The sequence below is a fragment of the Anabrus simplex genome, chromosome 13 (genome assembly GCF_040414725.1).
Source record: "Anabrus simplex isolate iqAnaSimp1 chromosome 13, ASM4041472v1, whole genome shotgun sequence".
Lineage (NCBI taxonomy): Eukaryota > Metazoa > Arthropoda > Insecta > Orthoptera > Tettigoniidae > Anabrus > Anabrus simplex.
Window position 1 is genome coordinate 12,576,003 of NC_090277.1, and position 24,872 is coordinate 12,600,874.

General features: G+C 39.3%; 1 protein-coding gene across 1 annotated transcript in view; it reads right to left on the reverse strand.

Moving 5' to 3' along the window:
* The window catches only part of LOC137502861 (uncharacterized), a 435,934-nt gene that overhangs the window by 233,953 nt on the left and 177,109 nt on the right, over positions 1 to 24,872 (reverse strand). The window contains exon 5 of the mRNA XM_068230018.1: positions 17,583 to 19,359. Coding sequence (XP_068086119.1) covers positions 17,583 to 19,359 — 1,777 coding nt within the window. The remainder of the gene's footprint in view (positions 1 to 17,582; positions 19,360 to 24,872) is intronic.

The window sequence follows — 24,872 nt, forward strand, 5'->3', positions numbered from 1 at the left end:
TGTCATTCCAACGGCCTGGACCGACAGAGAACATTTTGGAGCCCGGCGAGAGTCTAGGAAATCGTACGAGACACGTTTGAAATAAGCTTCATGTACGCGATGTTTTGAACCAATGATTTGGTAGCGTCATTGTCAATAGGGCTACGCATTGGTTAAAGTAAGAGATGGCCCTTAAGAAAATATTACTGATTTAAAACTCCTTTCCCAGGAACATTTTGGAATGGGCTATTCAGCTGTGAAAATAGTGTTATTTAACTCGTTAACAACATGAGTAGTTTCTCACGTACTATCAGTAATTGTGGAATTACTCGTTTTTCATCAGGTATTTTTCCGGCCTGTGGACAGCAAAGAATTATTTTAAAGCTACACACGTTTGTTGGCTAACGTTGAAGTATTCTTACAGCCTCTGCACTGTGCTGCAATCTCGCGCTAGGGACCTAAACAGCACGCCCCTCCTACCGCTACTTGACCAATCAATGAGTGGTGAGCCAAGTTTGAATGGTAGTTTCATAAAAGTTACCTTTCTGTTATTGCTAATGGCCTCTTCCGACTTCTCATTGATTGACTTAACTATTCCCAAGATTGTACTAGAGAGGGCAGTACCCTCAGTTGTGAACACGGAGGATCATTCTTTCCGGCGAGACTGTAACTTTATCTCTTTGACTCAAATGTTTGTTGTGGTTTAGAGGGCAGGATTTAAAAAATGGACCCCACGCACATCAGAGTGGCTTTTCTGAGCTATAGGTGGGTATTTATTCGATTCAAACTTAGCCTATACTGCCATCCTTCTTCTTGCCTTGATGGTTAATATTACAGGTATGGCAATTCTTTCATATTATTATTGGTTCTACTGTTCTTTTGTGATACCTGCACTAGTATTCATAGCTGATTAATACGCGTCCTTTCGCTCCACAGCATGAATGGGCTGCGTGTTTGGTTGTGGTTATTGGAATTATGTTGTTGTGATAATTGGGTCTCATATTACTTCATTTATGTGCACTGCATTCTAAAGTATTTCGCCATCAAAATAACTGTTTGCCCTTCGTGTCACTGAGAGCTTCCACTCGCTTCGTACGAGGTGCGTACACCGATGGGTTTGTGCATGAGAACGGGATTTCTCTGATCCCGCAGCTGATTCACTTGTGCTGTGCACGCTACATCTGGTGTTAACAAGACCTTGTTTATTGACCTGGGAGTCATACTACACAAAAATGAGTTCGTTATTTACCTGGAGCTGGTGCTCATATTGGTTGCCGATACCGGCTTTGTCTGAATGGTGTGCACCTATGTTGGTATGAGAGGGGAGTGAAAGGGTGACGTATCGGTCGGTTAAATTTCCGTTTTTATTCTTGTTTTTGTGTCTCATTTTTTGCTTTTCGTACGGTGCTGTTTATTTTGCCTTCGCACCTATTCTGGGCGCTCACCCAGGGGGCTGCCATGTTCTTTTTGTATTTAGGCTATGCGCTTGCTTGAGTTTCTCCTTAGGGTTATGGACATCGTTTCTTTGGTCCAGAGATGTTTCTCTTTGTGCCATACTGATATCTTACATGTTTTATCTTTCCTTCTCTGGGTTTTTTCTTTTTTCCGTGAGGCGTAGGAGCTTGTACGGTCATTGTTGATTGTTGACGAGATGATGGAGTTGAAATGAGTATGTAAAAGATGGTATTGAACTCGTGGAAAGAACGACCTCTTTGATGTGTGTTTCATATATTGGAAGTGGCATATTGAATTAAGATTCTCAATTTAAGTGAGTGAGCTCGTCGTAAGATTAATTTTTCCTGGAGTTTGATAATGCCATACTCACGCAACAATGCTTCGGCATCGACTGAACAAAGTCTACTCATGTATGTACCTTTTCCTCATGTCTTTAATTGATTGTTTTTATTCTTTACCTTTGCTTTTATTTTACGATATCAATAAACCCTGATTTAAGTTTACTTGAATTTTATTCCTTGTAGTAATAGTCTCTTAACATTCTTCATTGGTAATGAGGGTCTTTTCCAGTTCAAGGCTGTGTACTTTGGCCTTTCCTAGTCGCGATCTACGCCTCAGATCTCCCGTTACATTCGTTTGTGCTAGGTTAGCGTTTGGTAAGGGAGGGTGTGTGGTTCAGCGGCGACTTGGTTCAAAGCAAAAGTAGCCATCTTGGATCTTAATTTGTGTGTAGACATGATGACGAGAGGACGTGCTTGGATATCTACCAACATGTTGGAGTCCGGGTGGAATGTTGATCCAGGATAAAGCCTACTGGAGTGGGTTTTAAGACCCTTAAACTATTTTGCATCCTTTCGGTGACATCGTCCACTTAAAAGTTCTGTGATGTTTTGTGATGGTAGTAGTACCAGACCTGTAGCTTAGATCCTTTCCAACAGAACAAAGATGGCCTAGGCCACCATAGCTCAATTGGTAGAGCAACCGACGCAAAATTGGGAGGTTGTGGGTTCGGATCCCACTGGAGTCTGGTTGGCCATTTTTGTTCTGTACTTAACATCTCTTCAACACGTACTAAATGTACGTAACACAACCTAATAAGTTGAAAGTCGGTTTCGATTACAATACGGTCGTGAAAATTCAATATTCGTTGACTTGGCCCTCAACGGGCAACTTAAACGCACTCTACAGTGTGATGGTAGTAGTACCAGACCTGTAGCTTAGATCCTTTCCAACAGAACAAAGATGGCCTAGGCCACCATAGCTCAACTGGTAGAGCAACCGACGCGAAATCGGGAGGTTGTGGGTTCGGATCCCACTGGTGTCTGGTTGGTCATTTTTGTTCTGTACTTAACATCTCTTCAACACGTACTAAATGTACATAACATGACCTAATAGGTTGAAAGTCGGTTTCGATTATAAATTTTCTTCAGGATGTGGGGGTGGCTCTGCTGGTGTGAGGTTGGTTGTGTGACTTATTCGACTCTTGCTTCTGGGAAGTATTTACTGTTGTGCACCTTCTCGGATACCATTTTATTTTCTGCTTGTTTTTTGGGGTTTCCTGTTCCATGGAAGGAATTTGTGTTCCCGAAATTAGTTTTATTGGACTGGATTTTCATTACAAGTAATAAATCTTAATGTAGACCGTATTGGACATCAGATTATGAACATTAAAACAAGAATAATAGTTAACACCACCTTTCCAATACTTGTCTTTCCTTATATTTAGGAAATAAACATTACAACAGGCATTGTAAGATGGGACATGTTTCACTTAACTGTCGTAAGCATCATCAACCGAAATAAATCTTAGCCTAAAGTTAGGTCAGGGCCCTGAACCTAGTGTCCTTAAATATATAGTACCCTAAGAATCAACATTTACATTTAGAAATATAATAGGCCTAAAACTAGTGTGAAAAAAACATAGAATGTTACAACATGGCTAAGAGAAAAACACAAAATCGCGTTGAAACAGAGGATAAAAACAGAAAGTACAATACAGAACTGGTAGTGAAATAATTAACATCATTAGGATATCTTGATGATGATGATGCTTGTTGTTTTAAGGGGCCTAACATCAAAGGTCATCGGCCCCCATTAGGATATCACTGGGATATCATTGCTACCAGTCAGTCAATCAGAAATGTTCAAACATAAAACAAGAGTCAAAATATATAAGAGTGTTCATCATGGCTAAGTGGAAAAAAAAACACATAATCGTGTTGCCAGAGGTTAAAAACATAAGGTACAACACAGAGCTGGCAGTGTAATAATCAAACTCATTGCTACCAGTCAGTTAATAAGAATGTTGATACATTAAAAAAATGATGATTATATTTTTTTGAATGAAGAAATATTTAAATCTCACTCTTGTATAGATATGTGAGTCGGGCAAGAGAAATCACATATTGTAGCAGACATGGCGTAGTAACACTTCAAACAGGATTGATCATGCCTGAAGCCGCTTATGAGGTAGAGGCCAATGTCCACTTCATCCAAAACAATGGTTACTTTTTTCTTTTGCTATTTGCTTTACGTCGCACCGACACAGATATGTCTTATGGCGGCGATGGGATAGGAAAGGGCTAGGAAGTGGAAGGAAGCGGCCATGGCCTTAATTAAGGTACAGCCCGGGCATTTGCTTGGTGTGAAAATGGGAAACCACCAAAAACCATCTTCAGGGCTGCCGACAGTGGGGCTCGAACCCACTATCTCCCAATTACTGGATACTGGCCGCACTTAAGTTAGTGCAGCTATTGAGCTCGGTAAAAAAACAATGGTTAAAGCTGAATAAGAGGTGTCTTCATTTTTACTGGGCGTTCAAGATCAAACCGGAGAAATAAGATGCAAAGTGCGTGTACTGAAGTCTGAAAAATGGAAAAAGGAAAAAGATGTACTCTGGCCTTGAAAATAGGGTGTTCAAAATGGGAGTCTAAGATCGCTTACCTCTTACGCCGGATGAGCGTTGACTGGAGACATTAGCCGTTCAAGGGGATCTGTTAAGCGTAAGCCCGTTGCTTCGTGTGTTGTATCTGTGTGTTTGCCTAGGCGGAGAGTGAGTTGGGATGGGAGGGGAAGGCGCAACAATGAGAGTGCTGGAAGCTGGCAGCGGAGTTGTATTATGGGGAGGGGGTAAGGTGGAATCTGTTATGACGACCGGAGGGTATTTAAAAGTTTATAATTGAAGATTACAATTTCACAAAAATCTGTTTTTTTCACTTAGCCATGATGAACACTCATATATATTTTCACTCTTGTTTTATGTTTGAACATTTCTGATTGACTGACTGGTAGCAATGATATCCTAATGATTTTAATTATTTCACTACCAGCTTTGTATTGTACTTTCTGTTTTCATCCTCTGTTTCAACACGATTTTGTGTTTTTCTCTTGGCCGTGTTATAACATTCTATGTTTTTTTCACACTAGTTTTAAGCCTATTTGATTTTCTAAATGTAAATGTTGATTCTTAGGGTACCATATATTTTAATGACACTAGGTTCGGGGCCCTGACCTAACTTCAGGCTAAGATTTATTTCAGCTGATGATGCTTACGACAGTTAAGCGAAACATGTCCCATCTTACAACGCCTGTTGTAATGTTTATTTCCTAAATATAAGGAAAGATAAGTATTGGAAAGGTGGTGTTAACTATTATTCTTGTTTTAATGTTCATAATCTGGATTTTCATGCCGATGTAAAATCCTACTTACACAAGACTCAAACTTTAAAAGTGTTATCTCAAGGTTGCAATTTTTTTTTTTTGGGGTGGGGGGGGGGTGGGTGTCTTTGGTTTAAATTAATCTAGAAAGCAGATCTGTGATTAAGTGTTAACTTAGTAGTTTTTGTAATTTTGAAATCTAATTTTCTTGTTTGTTAATTTTTCTCTAAGGATGGTGTCCTTTTGATTTTACTAATGTACGCTTTTCTGATGAATTAGCATTTCAATTTGTTTGAAGATTTAACTTAATATCATTTGTAATTTTAAACTCTAACTTATTTGTTTGTTGAATTTTCTCTAAGGACTGTGTCCTTTTGATTTTTCATTTGACTTTTCTGTTAAATTAAAATTTTAATTTATTTGAAAGCTAGAATTTTCTTTCATAGTCTAATCTTCAAGTGCTGTATCTAGTTATGTTATCTATGTCCTGTGGGTATCAATGGGCCTATTATTGGTAAGTACCTGTTAGTGCTTATTTGCTTCTTGGTATTTCCTTGAGTTGTTTGCCTTTACGCCAGCTTAGAGGTGGTACCGGCTGGTGCATTTTTGCTGACCACTAGTATGATTGTAGTTGATATTACGCTAGCGGCTCACCCTAAACGAGCATTCAACAGCGTCTGTGAGGACGAGTTAATAAAAGCAACCAGCGCGTGGGCTAGCGACCCTTATTATTCGCCAAGAGTCTGCGAACTTATGCCATAAGAAGATGAGTTCTTGCAGTTCCTTAGTCTGCTTCTTGTTTGGGTTCTTTATTAGTTCCTTCGCAAGGCTGCATCCTGGAGCATTTTTCCATTTTTCCATTTGTTTCTTTTGTACCCATTTGCCTGTGTAAAGTCGGGCTTGTCTATAAGAGATCCCACATACTGGTTCTGAGCCCACAAAAGGTGTTTCAGACCCTTTTCTTGCTAGTTTGTCTGCTTTTTTTCATTAACTTCTATATATGCATGCCCTGGTAACTATATTATTTTAACAACATTGTACTCTGAAAGCTTCAGGAGAAGTGTATGACAATACCAAACAATTTTGGATGTAACTTGGACAGCTTCAAATGCCTTAATGGCTGCTTGGCTGTCTGTAAATATGAAAATGTTTTAATCTCTGTAGTTCATTTTCAGATTTTCCTCAAGGCATGATGTGATGAATATAACTTCAGCTTGGAAAACTGTGGTTCATTTGGATTGATCTCTCAGGTCTTTCCCTGTTGGTCCCTTCCTGTTCCTTTCTCAGTCCTTGAGCCATCTGTCCACCACACAATATCTTCCCTACAAGTTTTCCATCTGTTAATGTCCCGGTCTTCCTTTTTTTGTTATCTGGGTCTCAAATGGTTTCTCAAAGATACACAGTAGAACCTCGATAATTCAAAATCGGTTAATTCAAAATACCGCCTAATTCGAAGAAGCTCTCGTTCCCGGAAACATGAGATGTGGTTTTGCACGTTATTTAAATTGTTTAATTCAAAATACAGATATTTCATATTTCTAAGAACAATGTCGGCCCCATTACCGAAATTCAGACTTTTAATTCAAAACTGCCTTTACACTTTAAAACAATAGTATGTTACAGAGTAATTTAAATTCAAAATTTATCCGCATTATGATAGATCGCGTCTTCTGGAATGTGCTGGGGTAGCTTTCTGCACTTTCACACATTTTGGTGTGTCTCCAGTGTGCTTCATAATTGCTAAGTTCGAGTAAAATTGGAATTATTTTGTATTCAACATTTTTAAGGAACACCGTAATATCATGCAGCAGGCAGCGTGTGGAGAAACAGAATCCGCGAACACTGGCGATGACGACAGTTGACAAAAAAGCATGGCTCATAAAATCAATTCGTAGGCACCGAACAATATTGTCATTGCTGATGAAACTCCATTGCTTTCTTTTCATGCCGAGCCCAAACGGTCTTATGGTTTTAAAGGAGAGCCGGGAAATCGTACAAGGGTGGAGATCATTGAATTATGATGCAATGCGCGTGAAAGCGAGAGAATTCCTTCCCTCGTCATAGTAAAGTTTGATAAGCCACAATGTTTTAAGGACGTCGGGCATTTTCCGAGCAAGTACAATGCATCTAAAAATGCAAATGGTAGAGTAATCCAAAAACTAATGCATTTCCACAGGGGAAACAGCGTAATTTATCCTCGTCTTTGAATTGTGTGATTTTTTTCTTTCGTTGCGTGAGGTTATGTTTGTCAGTGATTTATCCAAGGGCATTATTTGAACATTGTAAATGCACCTTGTTGGATACATTTCGGAAATAGCTTTTTCAACGGCATTTGAAAGGTTTAAACTGTGAATCAAGGTTAACTGCATGCAGCAACGGGCCTTAGAATATTTTGTAATGCGGCAAGGGTTGGCACTTCTGAATTACGAATTGGCAGTTAATTCAAAATTATGTAATTCGAAGCCCGATTTTTAAGTCCAAATGACTTCGAATTAACGAGGTTTTACTGTACTTTGGAATCATATGATCAGCTAGCGTGTGTTAAACTTCCCCTATTACTACTCTATTAATTTTACAGTGTTCAAGATTGGGCCTTTGAGCCTTCCAGCATCCATTTTGCTCCAATCGATATGCACTCATTCTAGCCTGTCCCTCTACAAAGTTTCTTAATGAAGGAAGATCTAGTAGAGTATTCAAGGCTTCTATCGGCATAGTTTTCATAGCTCCAGTTATGGCTATACATGCAATTCTCTGAAGGCTATTTAGTTTGCTACTGACTTTTCCTTGACTTACCTTCATCCACCAAATGATTGCTGCATAGGTCATCAGTGGTCTCTAATGATCATTGTGTATATCCACATCAACATTGCCGGCTTTAAACCCCATGTTGTCCCAACTGTCCTCTTGCATGCATACAATAGGTTCTTGGCTTGGGTTATGTTTCTTTCTATATGTGGATTCCAGTTTAACTTTTGTCTAAAACTACACCTAAGTGTAACACTTGTTTTTCCATATAGATTTCTTGTCGAAAGAGCTTCAGTTTTCTCGTTCCCTCCAATTTCCTCCTTCCTGTGAAAGGAACCATTGTTATCTTGCTTGGGTTGACTGTGAATTGTTTTTCCCAACACCAGTTCTCCACAAGGTTAAATGATCTTTACATGTGGTCCTGGATGACATTCATCACCTTACCTCCTACCACAATTACTAGATCATCTGCATATCCTTGTATGTAAAATCCCTGTTCGTTGAACATGACTACGATTCTGTTCACTACAAGGTTCCTCAGAAGAGGAGAAAGAACTCCTTTCTGCGCACAACCCTGAGTGGCTCCAACCATTAGCGTCTCTTCAAACAGAGTTGCTTTTATTTTCCTCTTGTCTAACATGGATTTAATCCATTTTACGACAGTTTTGCTCACCCTACTCTCTTCAACAACTTTAATCATCGAATTGTAGGTTGTATTACTTAAGGCCCCTTCTATGTCTAGAAATGCCGCCAGTGCAATTTCTTTATTTGGAAACCAAATGATGGAGTGCTGTCTCAGTGGATCTGCCAGGTCTGTACGCAAACTGATTTTCATGTAAAGTTGAGTTTAGTTGCACTGTTTTTTGGATGTATTTATCCAGTATCTTCTCCATTACTTTTAGCATGAAGGAATTTAAACACAGTGGTCTATATGCTGTGGCTTGGGCATAGTTTGCCCTTCCTGGCTTTGGTATGGATACCAGAGGCCAGAGCAAAGTGTTTTTTTTTTTTTTGCTAGTTGCTTTACGTCGCACCGACACAGATAGGTCTTATGGCGACGATGTGACAGGAAGGGGTTAGGAGTGGGAAGGAAGCGGCCATGGCCTTAATTAAGGTACAGCCCCAGCATTTACCTCGTGTGAAAATGGGAAACCACGGAAAACCATTTTCAGGGCTGCCGACAGTGGGATTCGAAACTACTATCTCCCGAATACTGGATACTGGCCGCACTTAAGCGACTGCAGCTATCGAGCTCGGTAGAGCAAAGTGTAGCTTCCACCGAAGTCCCAGCCTCATCAATGGCTGCGACAATATGGAAGCCCCTGGGGTATGGGTGGTGCTGAGTAATGGCATTCAGAGTACAACCAGTGCATCTGAGTGCCACGAAAGGTGTTGCTCATAGGGTCAGTTGTGCTTCAGTAGCACCGCCTGGCCCAGTGAGGAAAGCAATGGCAAACTACCTCACTCCTCGTCTTGCTTAGTACGCCTCATTTTGGCACTGCCATTGGTTTTTGTGGTTTTCCTATAACTGCATAGCATAGCCTTTGGTGGTGCTATTTGAGGATCCAACCAGCCTCTGGGCTGATGACCTAACAGACAGACAGACAGACAGACAGACAGACAGACAGACAGACAGACAGACAGACAGACAGACAGACAGACAGACAGACAGACAGACAGACAGACAGACAGACAGACAGACAGACAGACAGACAGACAGACAGACAGACAGACAGACAGACAGCTCTAGGTTATACTCAGCGAGTTTACACCGGCAGTAGTATCATAGTAACTGGCAGTTTACCTTGACCCAGTTTTTTTTTTAACACCATGAGTGAGCGGATGTTCTAGTCAACCTCCAGACGACAGAAGCAGCAAGATGACAACACCACATTTCTACGCCAGGATGAAGAACCAAGGACTCGCCCAGTTCAATTTTAACGGCATCACAAAAATATGGCTGGCTAAAAGGATGGGGAGCCGGTTGTCCAAAGGCCGGCGGCTGAATCAACAAATAGATGAGTACTAGATTTGAAATGCAATTTGTGTGTGTGTGCGCGCGCGCGCGTGCATGCGTGCATGTGTGTGCACGTGTTTTAATGCTGCGAAGGGGATAGATAGTTTTGTAATTTAATTTCAGTAGGTTTAGCTGTTGTTTGTCCTATTACAGCCTGTAAATGTAAATAATTGTAAAGTACATGTGGACCAGTTGCATGAGGTCACAGCTTGCTTTTCCTTTTTATTCAGATTTCATAGCTGAGTGGTTAATGTCATTTCTTTCTTGTAAGTCAGTTTCTTGCTTTAGCTTCTTTTTTTTCTTTTTTTTTTATGATGCGGTGTACATCTTGGGGCTTAAAAGTAAATGTAAAAAAGGATTTAAATTTAAGCCAGGAAGGACTAGACTAAATTGTTAATGAGAGGTCAGGGAGTACGAAAACATGCCATAGCATTTTCTTGGATTTATTGCATGCAGTGTGAATGAGAATGTGTGAGATGGTGGAGTTTTGATCCACGAATTTTGGTAGTGTCATCTTCATTACTATTTGAATATAAAGACGAGTGTGAATTAGTGATTGTTTCCTCGATCGCAGTTTCGTATTCCAAGTTGCGAATAGTAGAATCAGTTTCCTTTAAATATTACAGTTGAACCAGCGTTCTGCATAATTTGTATTTGTACTTAATTTCCTTTAGGTCTCGGCAAAATGTAATTTAAAAGCGTGTTATTTAAACCTTATTTATACCTAACCTGTTTATCTGTAACTCGCTGTTACATGTATTGTCAGTGAAATATAACTGAGATTTGCGTAATTGTAATGAGCACGTGTTTTTTTTAAAGAAACTACTGTATTTACGAAGTTCTCTCTTTGTCGGCGTAGGCGGAAGTAGAGCAGTCAGGTTTTGGTGCTGAAACAGAAGACAAAGAGTTTCGCCGAGTGGCATTGTTGACCATTACTTACTGGTGGCGTAACAAAGGCCAACCGAGCGAGACCCCTTCGCTCTCTATCTCGCTCCTCCTCCTCCTTCGCCGTTTTTGACCTTCACAATGCCGCCAAAGATTAAGATACATTACAAGCAAAGTGGGCAGTTTCAGTGTGGAAACAAAAGAAAATAAAGTAAATTTGTCTGAATATCAGAATTTCCTTCCTGGGAACAACGGAGAAGTAAAATGTCCACGGTGCCGGTATCTGGTGTTTACTGTTGAACAGTAGTTTTATCATTCAGTTGCTTTTGATTAGCCAGTGGTGGTGGTGATTATCGTTTTAAGAAGAAGTACAACTAGGCAACCATCCTCTACACAACACTAATCAGAGGGAAAAAATGGAAGGGATCCGACACTTCGAAACATGAAGACATAGGCCAAACGAAGACAAGGGCCACGAAGGGCGTGAAGAATGAAAGACTCCCTAGCCCTCGCAAACCTAATAGCGTCGGGGTCGGAAAAGAACACGAGTTGACCAAGAGAGAAAATTCTAAATTCCCATAGAGGGAATTTAGAATTTTCCATTCAGAATTGCTAGGCGGGCAATAACTCCATTGTGGAGATTTATCTCCCGTATGCAGTTATCAGATTGTGCCTCTTATAAGGACTTCTGATAAGTTCACCTGCATACACCCCAGCGTCAGCGCGTAGGGTCTGACACATCCCACTCTGATGAGTATAGTGTCAGGCCTAAGACAAAACGCTGGTTAATAGAGCAAACGCCTGAAAAGCCTTACATCTGATATGTTTATTGACATTTTTGACCAAGAGAGGTCAGATAGGAGAGATGAAAGTGAGGAGCCAGGCACAAGTGGAAGTGATGCCAGGACTCAGCTAAGGGCCCCGTGGTCGCCAACCCACGCTCCAAAGTTCAGAGCCCCAGGGGCCCCTTTTAGTCTCCTCTTACGACAGGCAGGGGATACCGTGGGTGTTATTCTACCGCCCCCATCCACAGGGGGATTTTGATTAGCCATGGAGAACAGTAAAAAGGAAGAGTTATACCCTAGGTGAAAAAGTAAAATGTATAAGAGAAGTGGACGCTAATCTACACAAAACAAAAACTAAAATTGCTTTCGACTATACCACGCTATGTACAGTCATCAGTAAAAGAAACATTCTTTTGGACGAGTTCTTAAAACTGGGTTGAAAATCAGCAAAGCGCAGCCGTCAGCAAGAAGGAAGGTACGTAGATTTGGAGAAAGCACTTTTCACATAGTTCCAGCAAAAGCGGGCTGCAGCTCTACCTATCAGTGGAGACATGCTGAAGGCAAAAGCGATAGATTTAGCTAAAATGATGAGGATCACCGCTGATTTCAAGGCTTCATCAGGATGGTTGCAAGGAATTAAAGATGTCATGGAATTACAGGGAGAACAATTTGCAGTGACTCAAAAACTGTGGACGACATCACAGTGCAACACTGGAAAGAAGAGGTTCTGCCGGGTATCATAAGCGATGATCAGCCTCCAAACATCTACAATTGTGATGAGACTGGCCTATTCTATAAACTCCTTCCTAATAAAATATTAGCTGAAAAAGGTGACCCATGCCATGGAGGGAAGAAGAGTAAAATTCGTGTAACAGTACTTCTCACCACCAATGTAGATGGATCTGACAAACCTCCTCCACTTGTGATAGGAAAATTGAAGAATCCGAGGTGTTTTAAGGGTGCCAAAACAAAACCTACGGAATATGAATCCAACAGAAATGCTTGGATGACTATGCTTCTAACTGGACATTAAAATGAAAAAACCAGAAGAAGATCCTTCTTCTTATGGATCGATGTGCAGCACATCCATCTCAAATCGTTCTGTAGAATGTCCGAGTGGAATATTTCCCTCCTAACTGTACCATTGTTCTACAACCACTTGATTTGGGCATCATTGCAAATCTCAAAGTGCATTATAGAAAAATGCTGGTTCAACATTTAATAACACTGAGTAATGCAGGAAATGAACCTCTCTCCATTAATTTGCTACAAGCCATGGACTTTATTTCACTTGCTGGAAGCAGGTGTGAAAATCCACAATCAGCAACTGTTTCCGCAAAGCTGGTGTCTTACTTGAAGAGCCTGCCTCCAATGATGGTTATGGAGATGAAGTTTTGTCTGGCAATAAGCTAACGCTACCGGAGGCTGTAGAATTTGATACTTTTGTGCATTTCGATGATAATCTGGCTGTATGTGGAGAACTACCAGATGAAGAGATTACTGCTGATGTATGTCAACAACTCGGTGGTGATGGACCAGCTACAAGCGATAGTGATGGAGATAACGACTTGAATCTTGAAACACCTGAATTGAGTGAAGTGTTAAGTGCAACCAATGTGTGTAGGCGTTACATCAGTGTGAAAAGTTGTAATGAAAATGCTTTGAATTCATTACCAAGTTTGCAAAAGGAGGTTTATACTCTTAATGCAAGAAAAGTGAAACAAGCCAAACTATCTGATTTCTTTAAGGCTGGACCAAGTTCAAAATAATATTTTCTGTCTTAATATATTTATTATTTGCAAGGATTTACTCTTGTAGGTCTATTCCATTGGTTTTGCAGTAAATATGTGATGTATTGTGTAAGTCTGATTTCTAAGTAATTCTGAGCTACAAGTAGTTTCTTCTCTTCCCCTTGATATACGTATAAGTCAGGTTCAACTGTATTATTATTAATGCACTTTTTCTCAAGTTGAAAGGATGAGATATTTCAGTAACTTTCTGATTTTAAGACATGATCTATTGTCTATGTGGTAATTTCTAAGATTCAAGTTAAGGTTATTACAGAGTTGGCCAGTTTATTATTCAAGTTTAACTTTACGAGCATGCATGCTTTGATTTGTGACCAGCACAGTGTTGTTTCTTTTCATGAGAGCGAATGTTAGACGACGTCATTTGTATATGTATCAGTTTTTGGCAACTTTAGGACATGTGATTATTTTGTGTGATTATGAGTAAGAGGACGCGTTCCTCATTTGAAAGGCCTGCATTTTCATGATTGGGTAACTTGCCTCGGGTAGACTTGTGAGCAGCGTGCGTTAAGGGTTTGACCCTGATTGTTTTGATATTTGCTGCATTATTCTGGGAGATTGAATCTCCGTTTTGACTCATTCCGCTGTGTGGTTGGCGAGGATGATGTGTGTGTCTATCAAGGAGAGTTTTATTCTAGCGGCCTACACTTCGTGATGATTGTATTGGTTTTTGTCCATGTCACTACAGTTGTTGCAGAAGATGAGATTTTTATATCGTGACATTTAGCTTTCATTTTATTTTATGATATAACTGTGCTGAGGGATATTTGTGTTATGTAATCTTTTTCACAGACCAACGTTGAGTTACATGTTGAAAGTTAAAGCCTACTCTATTATTTTCATGAATCTGTGTCATATAATTTATTTCAGGAATCCACGTTGATAGATGTGTGCTGTTGTAAAGACCACCAATTAATTGTTCTTGCGTCATGTAATTTATTTCAGGAATCTACGTTGAATAGGAAGTGATTGCTTAAAGTGTAAATTTATTTCCTTATATTTTCCATCGAGACTGTAAGTGAGTGAGAGTTGTGTAAATGCAGCATGGTTTTTCTTGGTGAGGCCAGGGAAATATGACTTCAAGATTTTGTTCTTTGATTGTGTATATTTGCCACTTATGTGATTTTGTTGTGTGTGTTTTCGATCCACAGTGTTTTGTGGTGCTCATGAAGTCACTCATAATTGAGGTGTATATATTAGTAGGATGTTTTACCACTACAAAGTTTATATTGTACGGTTAGATTAGTCACTGTCTCCCCTACGCTCATTAAGACACGTCTTTTCTAAGGTTAGGGACCTCCCACTGCAATGCCAACTGTGCAAGAAAGGGGAAATATAATCATCCACAGACAAAAGAATTAACAAAAGCGAAGCCAGGAGCATGGTGCGAGCAAGCTAGCACAAGTGTTAAATGAATACAATCAACGATTTCTCCTTGCAATGTTAAGTATGTGTCTTGGCATATGTTTGTAAATTTGTATTATATTTTGATTCTCAAGATGAACTCTATTAAGCTGAGAGAATGATCTGAGTCATGTCATTTTTGATCACTTTCATAATATTTTTTTTGCTGTTTTTTTCTTATTTTTTTGTTATTTTAAATAATCATGTTGTTCTTCTAAACTGACATCATGCTTCGCCTTGCTTTATTTATAGCTTTTAGTTGACCTCACCGTGTCCATTTTAGTTGTATGCTCCCCATCAAAATCCAGGGTGTAAAACTTTTTAAGGTACTATTTTTCATAGATCGAACTGAGCATGCCTGGGAGCGGCTGACTAGTCTGGGGCAAATTATCTTGATGGAATAAATGGGGACAGAACACTATTAATTTGGTATACATTTTGAGATCCTTATTCAAGAAACTCGGTGGGAGAGGCGGCCATAACCTGCATTGGCAGAGCGAATTCCATTTTCCACATCCTTTTCTGAATTGCAGCGTGTAGTTAGAATACTACTGAGGTAGGTGTTCAAGAGGTGTTCCAGCGATACTAGAATGATGTTAAATTACTCCATACCATGGAATGAATATTATTTCCACGGTTCAGCTAGTAAAACTAGCCAGAATTGCACCTTTGTTGATTCTGTTGTATTCAAGACTCACCATAAGACTCCTGATGCTGGTGCATCCATGGGAATCCATTTTATCGCGAAAGGTGACGTAGTTATTATTTAAGACAAATTTTAAAATGTTAATGAACTCATTAATTTCCAAGGTTCTCAAATGGCTATGTTTTCTTAGCCAGTGTGTCAACAAAGAATTCTCCAATTCCTCAGTCATTTTCATTCGGCACAGAGCAGACAGTCTTGGAAAGCACATAATTTAGGAAATGTGACCGAGAAGGATGATTACATACAATAAGCCAAGGCACGACAAATCCCGGGAGCCTAAAATTCTTTCTTTGGCACCTTAATTTTCGAACCTAGTATAATCTCCCCCTTTATATGTTTAATTCCTAGTTTGGTGTTGCTGAACTTTTGCAAAGAGCATACACAATTGCCTGACAATCAGGGTGATTTCTTTCTGCTTTGATATTAATGTTATTACCATTTGAAATAATAAACAAGGCCGAATTACATAAGTAACAGAAGAAAAATGAATGTTAAATACGAATGTTTGGGTGTCGAGAAAACATCTCATCAAGAAAGTATTACCGACATAAAAATACCTCGAATATATATCTCATGTAAATGATGCGAGTAATATCCTGTGATGCTCCTTTACTATCCAAATAGAATCTCTTTTGCTATTAAATCGATTAATTCAACCGAGATGTTCCTGTAAAGTGAAACAGAACGCACTCTCGCAGAATTCATTTCCACATGTTGACAGCATACGAAGTTCCTAGGCATGTGCATGGACACAAAAGGCACAATAACGATGTCTTGTAAAGTATGGGTTGTTCCTTGTATCATATTTGTTTTAAGATAGGTAGATAATATTTAACATAACGGACTAGTACGTACAAAGGAACTGTGCAATTTGGTGCTGTTGACGACAATATTCACTTTGAAAACATCTGATCAAAAATTAGATGTATGGCTTTTCAGGCGTTTGCTCTATTAACCAGCATTTCGTCTTAGGTCTGACACTAGACTCATCAGAGTGGGATGTGTCAGACCCTACCCACTGACGCTGGGGTGTATGCAGGTGAACTTATCAGAAGCCTATTTAAGAGGCACAGTCTGATAACTGCATATGGGAGATAAAACTCCACAATGGGAACTTAGAATTTCCATTCAGAATATTCACTTTGCTATTAACAATTTACAAGTTTCTTAGAATAGTGTCAAAATATAAGTATGGAACAATTGGCTAGTTTCATATATTTGTGGCATGTCTTATTTAGTTCAGTGTCTTGCTGCCTTTACATTTCATGGTAATCGGTTGTAATGTATCAAACTATAAAAGCACAATACCTATTCCTATTACTACCAAGTTTTAGTTTTCAGAAGGCTCGACGCCAGTATATTAACGATGTGATTACTAGGAAAATTACCTGGCTGTTAGTTTTGAGTTGCTCACTCCTGGATAACATTTGTCATGGCCTGCAATAACCTTCATAATCAGTTCCGTATTGACGTCAACTATACATATGCTATACATATGCAAAGAATGCAATAATTCCACCTTTTCACTACAATGTATATTCAGTAAAAAATCGCAAGATATGAACTAGTAGTATATGTTTGAACATATATCGATGGCCTAGAATGAATACCTCGTATCTCACAAAGTTCTTCCTATCCTTTATTTCCCTTAAGACTAGTTACGCCTCCCAGCCACACATGAATATGCAGGCCATCAGAACAATGTTCGTTGTGTTCTTTTTTCCTCTGCCGATGTGGAAGGAAAATGAACCTTACGGTACTATACTATAGGAAAGTATGTCTGCGTAACGTATTTACTCCTAGAGTATAATTTTTATAAGGGTCATTTTCCTTTACTCATCAGCATAGGAAAATAAACCCAACGAACATTGTTCTGATGGACCGCATATCCAAATGCGGCTGGAAGGCGTGACCAGTCTTAAGGGAAATAATGGATAGGAAGAACTTTGTAAGATACGAGGTATTCAGTCTAGGCCATCGATATACTGTATTGAAAAAGTGGAACTATATACGTATGGGAAGGAGAGCTGAGATGAGCTTCTATGCATTAAACAAGCTGAATGCAACCAAGCACCCATCAATTTAGCACACACTAGTTGAGAGTAAAATCATAAAGCGGAGTGACCATCCTTGACACTCACCTGACTGAAGTATAAGGCGGCCAAACATCATGCTCGACAGCCGCTTGTTGTTCCTCAATGTCAGAAAGGCCTCTCGGGCGAAACTGTACTTCATATCGTGGGCACAGAATTTGTGCAGGATATTTAAGGCACTCAACGCATCACCACTGAGTAACACTTTCCTGAGAGATATCACACTCTCTTCCACTGCAACTGGCGAACAATGCCCAATGGGGGCAGCAAGGTCCTGCTCCATGTTTAGCAACTTCCACTCTGGTAACCGATTAATGTCACTATCCCTCCGCCTACTACTAAATCTCGTCCTGATATCTCTTTCTCCTACCATGGGAGAAACTTCCCAAACTGAACCTGGATTCCACTGAGATTCCTCCAACATGGGGGATGAATTCAATCCACCTAAACGAGATTTCACAGATAATCTCTCTTGAAGATCCGCTCTTGAAGGCTCTAAGTCTTCCATCCGCCTTCTGTCGTCTCTTGAAAGTCGAACAGGCGAGAGCTGACCAGTCATAGATTTTGAAGAATTGCTCCCAGAACCAGCCGAGTTTCTAGAGGAGAATGGACTGCCCTGACCCTCCTGCGACAGACTACTCAGCGAGAAATGCAGTTGCGATGAGCTGCTGCCAGAGAAGGCTGGGCTGTAAGGTGCTGAAGAGAGCTGAGTTTCTTGTTCCATAGGGGTCCCCAAAGTAGGTACATGGAATGGTTTGTCATTACCTGCTCTATCAAGCAGCACGGCATTGTTGGAGGAATTGCTACCAGCACTATGATCATATACTTCTAGTCCCTTAACCTGCTGAGACACGTTCCTTGGATATGACGAGAAATTACAACTTTGGTCCTCCAGTAAAGTTCTTGGGGATACTAATCGTGTAACAATTCCGTTACGAGGAAGTTCATGCTCCACAGCTTCGGGTTCGGCAACAAGTTTCCGAGACAGATCAAATTCTGATGTAATCACACCACCAAATTTCTTGGAAGTCATGGAACTGTAAGTTTGACGAACAGGTGTCCTTATATCAGAAGATTCCATTAATTGCTGTTGCTTTTCTAAACTAAGCTTTCTGGACAACAAATTACCTCTCAGATTACTTTTAGCCTGAGTCAGAGATTCCTTTACAGACATGGAAGGAACTTTAAACAGTTCCTCTGTAGAAGGTCTAAACTGGTTAGGGATTGGTAAGAGACCATCCCTTCCACTCACAAAAGTTCTAGATTTATTATAATCAAGCACCGACATTTGCAAAACTCCTTCAAGTTCACTAACAAGGCGTGTAAGGCCAGCTGACTTCAACCCAGACATATATCTTGTTATCAACGTCCTCTCCACACGACACAAACCGCGCTGAAGAGACTCAGATCTGATAAACATATAAGTAATGTCAGACAAATCTTGTTTTGTTTTGGGTTCTGTAAGTAAATATTTCACCACACTCAAGGGATATTCAAATCCTGGAATTTTATCAACATCCCATAAAATATCTCTGTATGAAAGTAACTTTTTATGTTTCACCAGCATTTCCAAAACTGGTGCAAAATATTCTCTCCTGACTTTCACGTATTCTATCACGCTTCGGATGGCGTCCTCAACAGGCCTCCCAGCATGGATCAGGCATCCAAGAATTCCATTCCACCGAAACATGCCTTGAATACGACATGTATCACACACAATTTGTATGAATCTATCTGCGTAAAAACTGGACATGTACATAAAGCCCCGGCCTGCAGACCATTTCATCATTTTCAGAACATCGTTGCGTCTCTCTAAGAGTGGAACCTGCAAGAAGAAGGCATAACATCAGAGTGGGTCCAAAATGTTCATTAAAATCATAAAAGTATAAAACAAGAATGTAGTGTCTGTTTATACATTGGTTTCTTGTGCAATTTTGCACGGCATGAGAGGTTATGGCGAGAACGCTCAAGGCTCTGTCCTATTTAGGCATTTTGGTCATTTATGTGGCTGTTAAATGGTAACAGATGAACATGACAGTAACTTAAAGCATTGAGTTTGCATTTTACCCAACAGATATATCCATCAGCCCTAAGAAATATTTTTATTTTCTACACATGAAATCTGTTGACAGTGAATGTTTATGTTGTGGTTGATGGAAGTTGTAACTGCATAGATCTGTTTTAGGTTGGCTTATGGATACAACAATTTGATCCTGGTATATGTCTGGTTTAGAGTTTATTTCGTTTCTTTGTTATATCGTCTGTTTGCTGTACTTCCCAAACTATAATTATATTTCTACTCATCACTCCACTGTTGCACAAGCTTGCATCACCTTTTTCTCATAATGGCTGGGCCATGTTCAAGGCCGAATGATCTGGTATCCTTGATATTTCAGATGATTTAGGCAGTAAGAGAGACTTTTTTGTCAAAAGTGATTTCCATTATGTGAGAAGTGACGATTTTACCCCGGAAGATTTTCACACAGTCACATCTGCTCACTATGCATCGGGCTGTGAAGAACCTGACAATGATGACAGTCACGTGTACAGTGAATAACTTTGTGCCATAATTCATGAGTGAATTTCAGCACACACATCACCTTGATATCAAATTATTCAGAATTAAATGTTCTTTCTTTCAGGTTTAAGAGTAAAGAAGAAAGACAATAATTCTATTATTGAAAACCAGTATTTATTTTTCAAAAAATATTTTCAAAGTTGAACTTTTTTTTTTTTTTTTTTTTCAGTTTTACCAATAATTTTACATCCAAGGTTTATTCATATCTGAAATGCTCATTTAATTTCCTATATTAGTGTGATTTATTTGTTTTAATATGTGTAAAACTGTTAACATGTTGATTTTTTGCAATCTGGTTGCAAAATAAAAAAAAATAGTTTGAGCTGCTTCAAACAAACTCCACCATGCTGGCCAAATGCAAGACGGTTAAAACTTGCACCCCTAATATTTCTGAAATGGAAGGTGCTACTGATGTGGTGCTTTCCACAGAAATGAAGTGTCACCAAGGGCTCATAACTGTGGCTTATATAAGGATTTTAGTAATTATTAGAATGTGTATTATTTTGGAAACATCACATTTTCAAATAGAACAATGTCCCATGACATGAACAAAATAAAACTAGGGTAAATCAGAATGTCAATGGTGATCCCCCCCCCCCCCCCCTCAGGATTCTAGTACACGTAGTTTACGAGCTATCATGGTTGGAAAATTGTAAATAATACCAACAGTTGTCTGCTCTATTCAACTGCTTAGATATGAGGCTAAGATGATGTCATGTTTGTTTCCTTTAGTACACTGATTGCATTGCAACTTCCCTGTCAGTTACTTCATGACAATTCAAGAAGCAGGATGTGGAGGAAGATGGTATTTTTCAATGCTGAAAAAGCAGACATCTTAACAGTGTATGGAGAATGTAGGAAGAAAGCTGTTCGATACTGTGCTCTGTAATCATACGTAATATCATAATGTAATGGTTATAGCGTCCGCCGTGCCAACTTGCTAGGGCCGCCTCGTCACTGTATTCAGCCCACCCCCTTACTTCAGCCGTGCCAATCACGTGCAGCACTTAAGTGCTAGGCCAGCCTCTCTCGCCTCCGCCTGTGGTCCGGCAGCAGAGGACTACGGAAATGACTGGAAGATTAATCAGGAGTCTTCTATTTCGTGAGGTTCCTGGATCCATCGAACATCCGGACTATTCCAGAAGGGCCAGTGCAGGTATATAAGAGAGGAACGACCTGCCTGCAGTCAGTGAGAGTTAGACAGAGTGAGTGTGTGAGATCGAGTTCGCTGGCATGAGTTAGGGAAGAGCGCAGTCAGTGATAGCCTGGGCTGAGGTGGCAGCCGAGGACTCGTTCCTGTTTCCTTGACGTCGTGCGTGTGAATCTCTTGGGACCGGCTGCTGGAGGAGAATCTTGGGTGTGAGATTGACGTGTAGGCTGTGGACCGTGACAGCGCTAGCGCGCGCGCATATGTGTGTGCGCGCGTGCAAGTGTGCATGCGTGTGTGTAAATCTGTAATTGTAGTGTTTAATTGATAAATCTTAGAAATAGGACGCTACCAGGTTATGTACTCATTCATTTACTTATTTACCCCGCATACACGTTACAATATTGCTCCATATCGAAGAGCAATATAATGTAAAACAAGAGCTAAAAGGTTTCCACCTATTCAATACTATTTATTTTAATTTTTTTAAAAGTTAAAAGAGCAGAAGCAAAGAAATAGAATACAGCTGAGTTGTAAATAGGAAGCAGGAAGAGAAGGGAGGTATATATTGTAGAAAAACCAAACCCTTCATTTGATCTATCAATTCCTACTTCCAATAAAAAGAAATCAAGTACTCTAAACCCCTTTCTTTATTTTTCTCCAAATTCCCTCCAGCAATCCCTCGGCCCCATCTTAGCCTACACTATACCTCCCATCCACAGCTCAGCTTTATTCTATTTCTTTGCTTTTGCTCTTTCAACATTTTCAATGATCCATTGAATGATCCACTTTCCCATCAACATCATTCTGTTAACACTTGTTTCAGCTGAACTGAATTCTAGAAGATTCTTCACGTGCTAGTATTTTGAGTGTTTGACCTGGTCTTTTGTGAGGTGCATTCTTTAAACTGGAAGAAAAGTTTCAGAACTTACAAAAGATGCGTGATCGTGATGAGTGTTTATCATTCAACTCTTTGTGTCTTGCACCGAATATCAGCAACATACGCTTGTTTGATCAACTGTAAATTTTAACTATTATAGTTCATGTCTTGCCTTAACCTTAATGATTTTGACTGATGATGGTCGCTAGCAAGACCAAAACTAGTAACAAATGTACCATATTTATGCGAATAATCCCCGCATATTTTTTTTTTTTTTTAATTTGAGGCACGAAATTGGGGTTCGGGTTTTATCGCGTCAAGGTTGGCAACATGCTCCTGGCTCACCTAGATTTTTATGTTGGGTATACAGTAATGCTTTGTGTAACTGCAGATGGAATAGAACTGTCCCCATATGTCATATGTGAACGGAAAACTCTTCAGAGTTTTAATTCTAAACTGCTTTTACATTTTTAAAAAATAGTAATTTACAGTGTCATTTAAATTCAAATTTCTCCGCATCACGATAGAACGCATCTTGTGAAACGTTCAGGGGTAGTTGTTTGCACTTTCACTAACTTCAATGTGTCTATAGTTGTTGAACACCATGTGTATGTTTGTTCGTCACAGGGCAGCACTTATCAGACAGCTACATCCCCCAGATGGAAGGAGAGACTAGGTGACGTGACTCGCTGGGGCAGTGAGTTACGAGACTCGTATTAGCGTGGGTAAATGTGTTAAGTTTAGTGTGCTACATCACAGACCACAGCATCCTATGCGTATATATTTTGTACAGTGTAATTAGTTTAGTGAATAAATTAGTTATGTAATGTAATGTTGGCCTTCCCTTTGCACTTAATGAAGTACATTTTGTGAACTGTGGGAAGAGCTAGGCCTTGTTCGACACGAGTAAACAATACTTTTTGAGGTTAAATCAATATTCCAACTTTACAATACCGAATTTTTTTTATTGTTTAATTATTTAAACAACATTTTTTAAAATATGACGGGACATGTTTCGTCTAACTTGTAGACATCCTCAGCCGTAAAATATTCAAGAAAAAGCACAAAAAGACAAGGACTAAATGACACATTAAAATAATTCGGACCACCGAATACGTCAATTAAAATAGTGAGAATGTTCTAGATTGTTCAGAGCATAACATTCAAACTGTTGATGACAAACATAAAATTATACACATGAGTTGATACATGTGTGTCGGTGAAAACTATGTAGAGGTGCACAATCTTAATTTCTAGTAGAATAAAGACGATCAATGAGTAAGTATATGGAATCTAGTAAAAGGATGTTATGATCGTCTTATTGGTGCAAAGTTTCTTTCTTGTTAAAAATTAGGTGGAATATCTGATTGTATGACGTATATGGATGTACAGTGGAGGGCCCTAGAATGAAAATAAAGACTATTGTAAATATTGAAATTAGGCAAGTATTTGGTGTTATTACGATACAAAAGGCAAAAGAATGAAAAGAGAAAAGAAATACGGCACATCTGATTACTTACGTTCTCACCTCTCCAAGAGTGATTAGCTTGGCATGAATGATTGTGGCTGACTGAGGACAAACTATGGAGGTCGTGTGTGATGGGAGCAGGTGTGAGGGGAAGTTAGGGGAAGGTTGGAATCGATAGCCGGGGAGCAATCACGTTGAAGTTTACTTGAATGTTTGTCAAAAAAGGAACTGTTGAGTAATGCCACAAAAATTACGTTCGTAGTTTCTGAAATCTCATTCAAATTATGAGTGGGGTTGCGTTTTTGATCTATATTAACATAGATTTTCATTCTAGGGCCCTCCACTGTACATCCATATACGTCATACGATCCGATATTCCACCTAATTTTTAACAAGGAATGACAACTTTGCACCAATAAGACGATCTTAACATCCTTTTACTGGATTCCATATACTTACTCATTGATCGTCTTTATTCTACTAGAAAATAAGATTGTGCACCTCTACATCAGCTTTCACCGACACACCTGAACACTGCTTGTCAACAAGCACCAACAAAGAAAATTTCAACATCAAGTTTTAATGTATCAACTCATGTGTATAATTTTAAGTTTGTCATCAACAGTTTGAATGTTATGCTCTGAACAATCTAGAACATTCTCACTATTTTAATTGACGTATTCGGTGGTCTGAATTATTTTAATGTGTCATTTAGTCCTCGTCTTTTTGTGCTTTTTCTTGAATATTTTACGGCTGAGGATGTCTACAAGTTACACGAAACATGTCCTGTCATATTTTAAAAAATGTTGTTTAAATAATTAGACAATTAAAAAAAATTCGGTATTGTAAAGGTGGAATATTGATTTAACCTCAAAAAGTATACATACGACAATACGGGCTTTACAATGAAATTTAATTTATGTAATGAGTAAACAATTACAAATTCAACAATGATACAAAAAAAATTTGAGATCCACCTTATGGCTAAAAATATGACCTTGAGGTACAAAATTGAAATGAATGGAATCTGGTTAAAGGCAACCCAAATTTGAGGTCGTAGAATGGTGACAATGATCCTAAAGTGGCTCAATCATTTAAAAAAGGACAATAAATATTTTTGTAGAAAGTTTATAGTAGGCCTATTATCGTAGAGCAGGGCCTCTCAAAGTGAATGCATCTGGTGCATGCACTGTGCACGGTGCAAAAAACGACTTCGCTTTGTTGACCAGAGTACGGACCCCCACTCCTCGATTTGGAGCAATAGC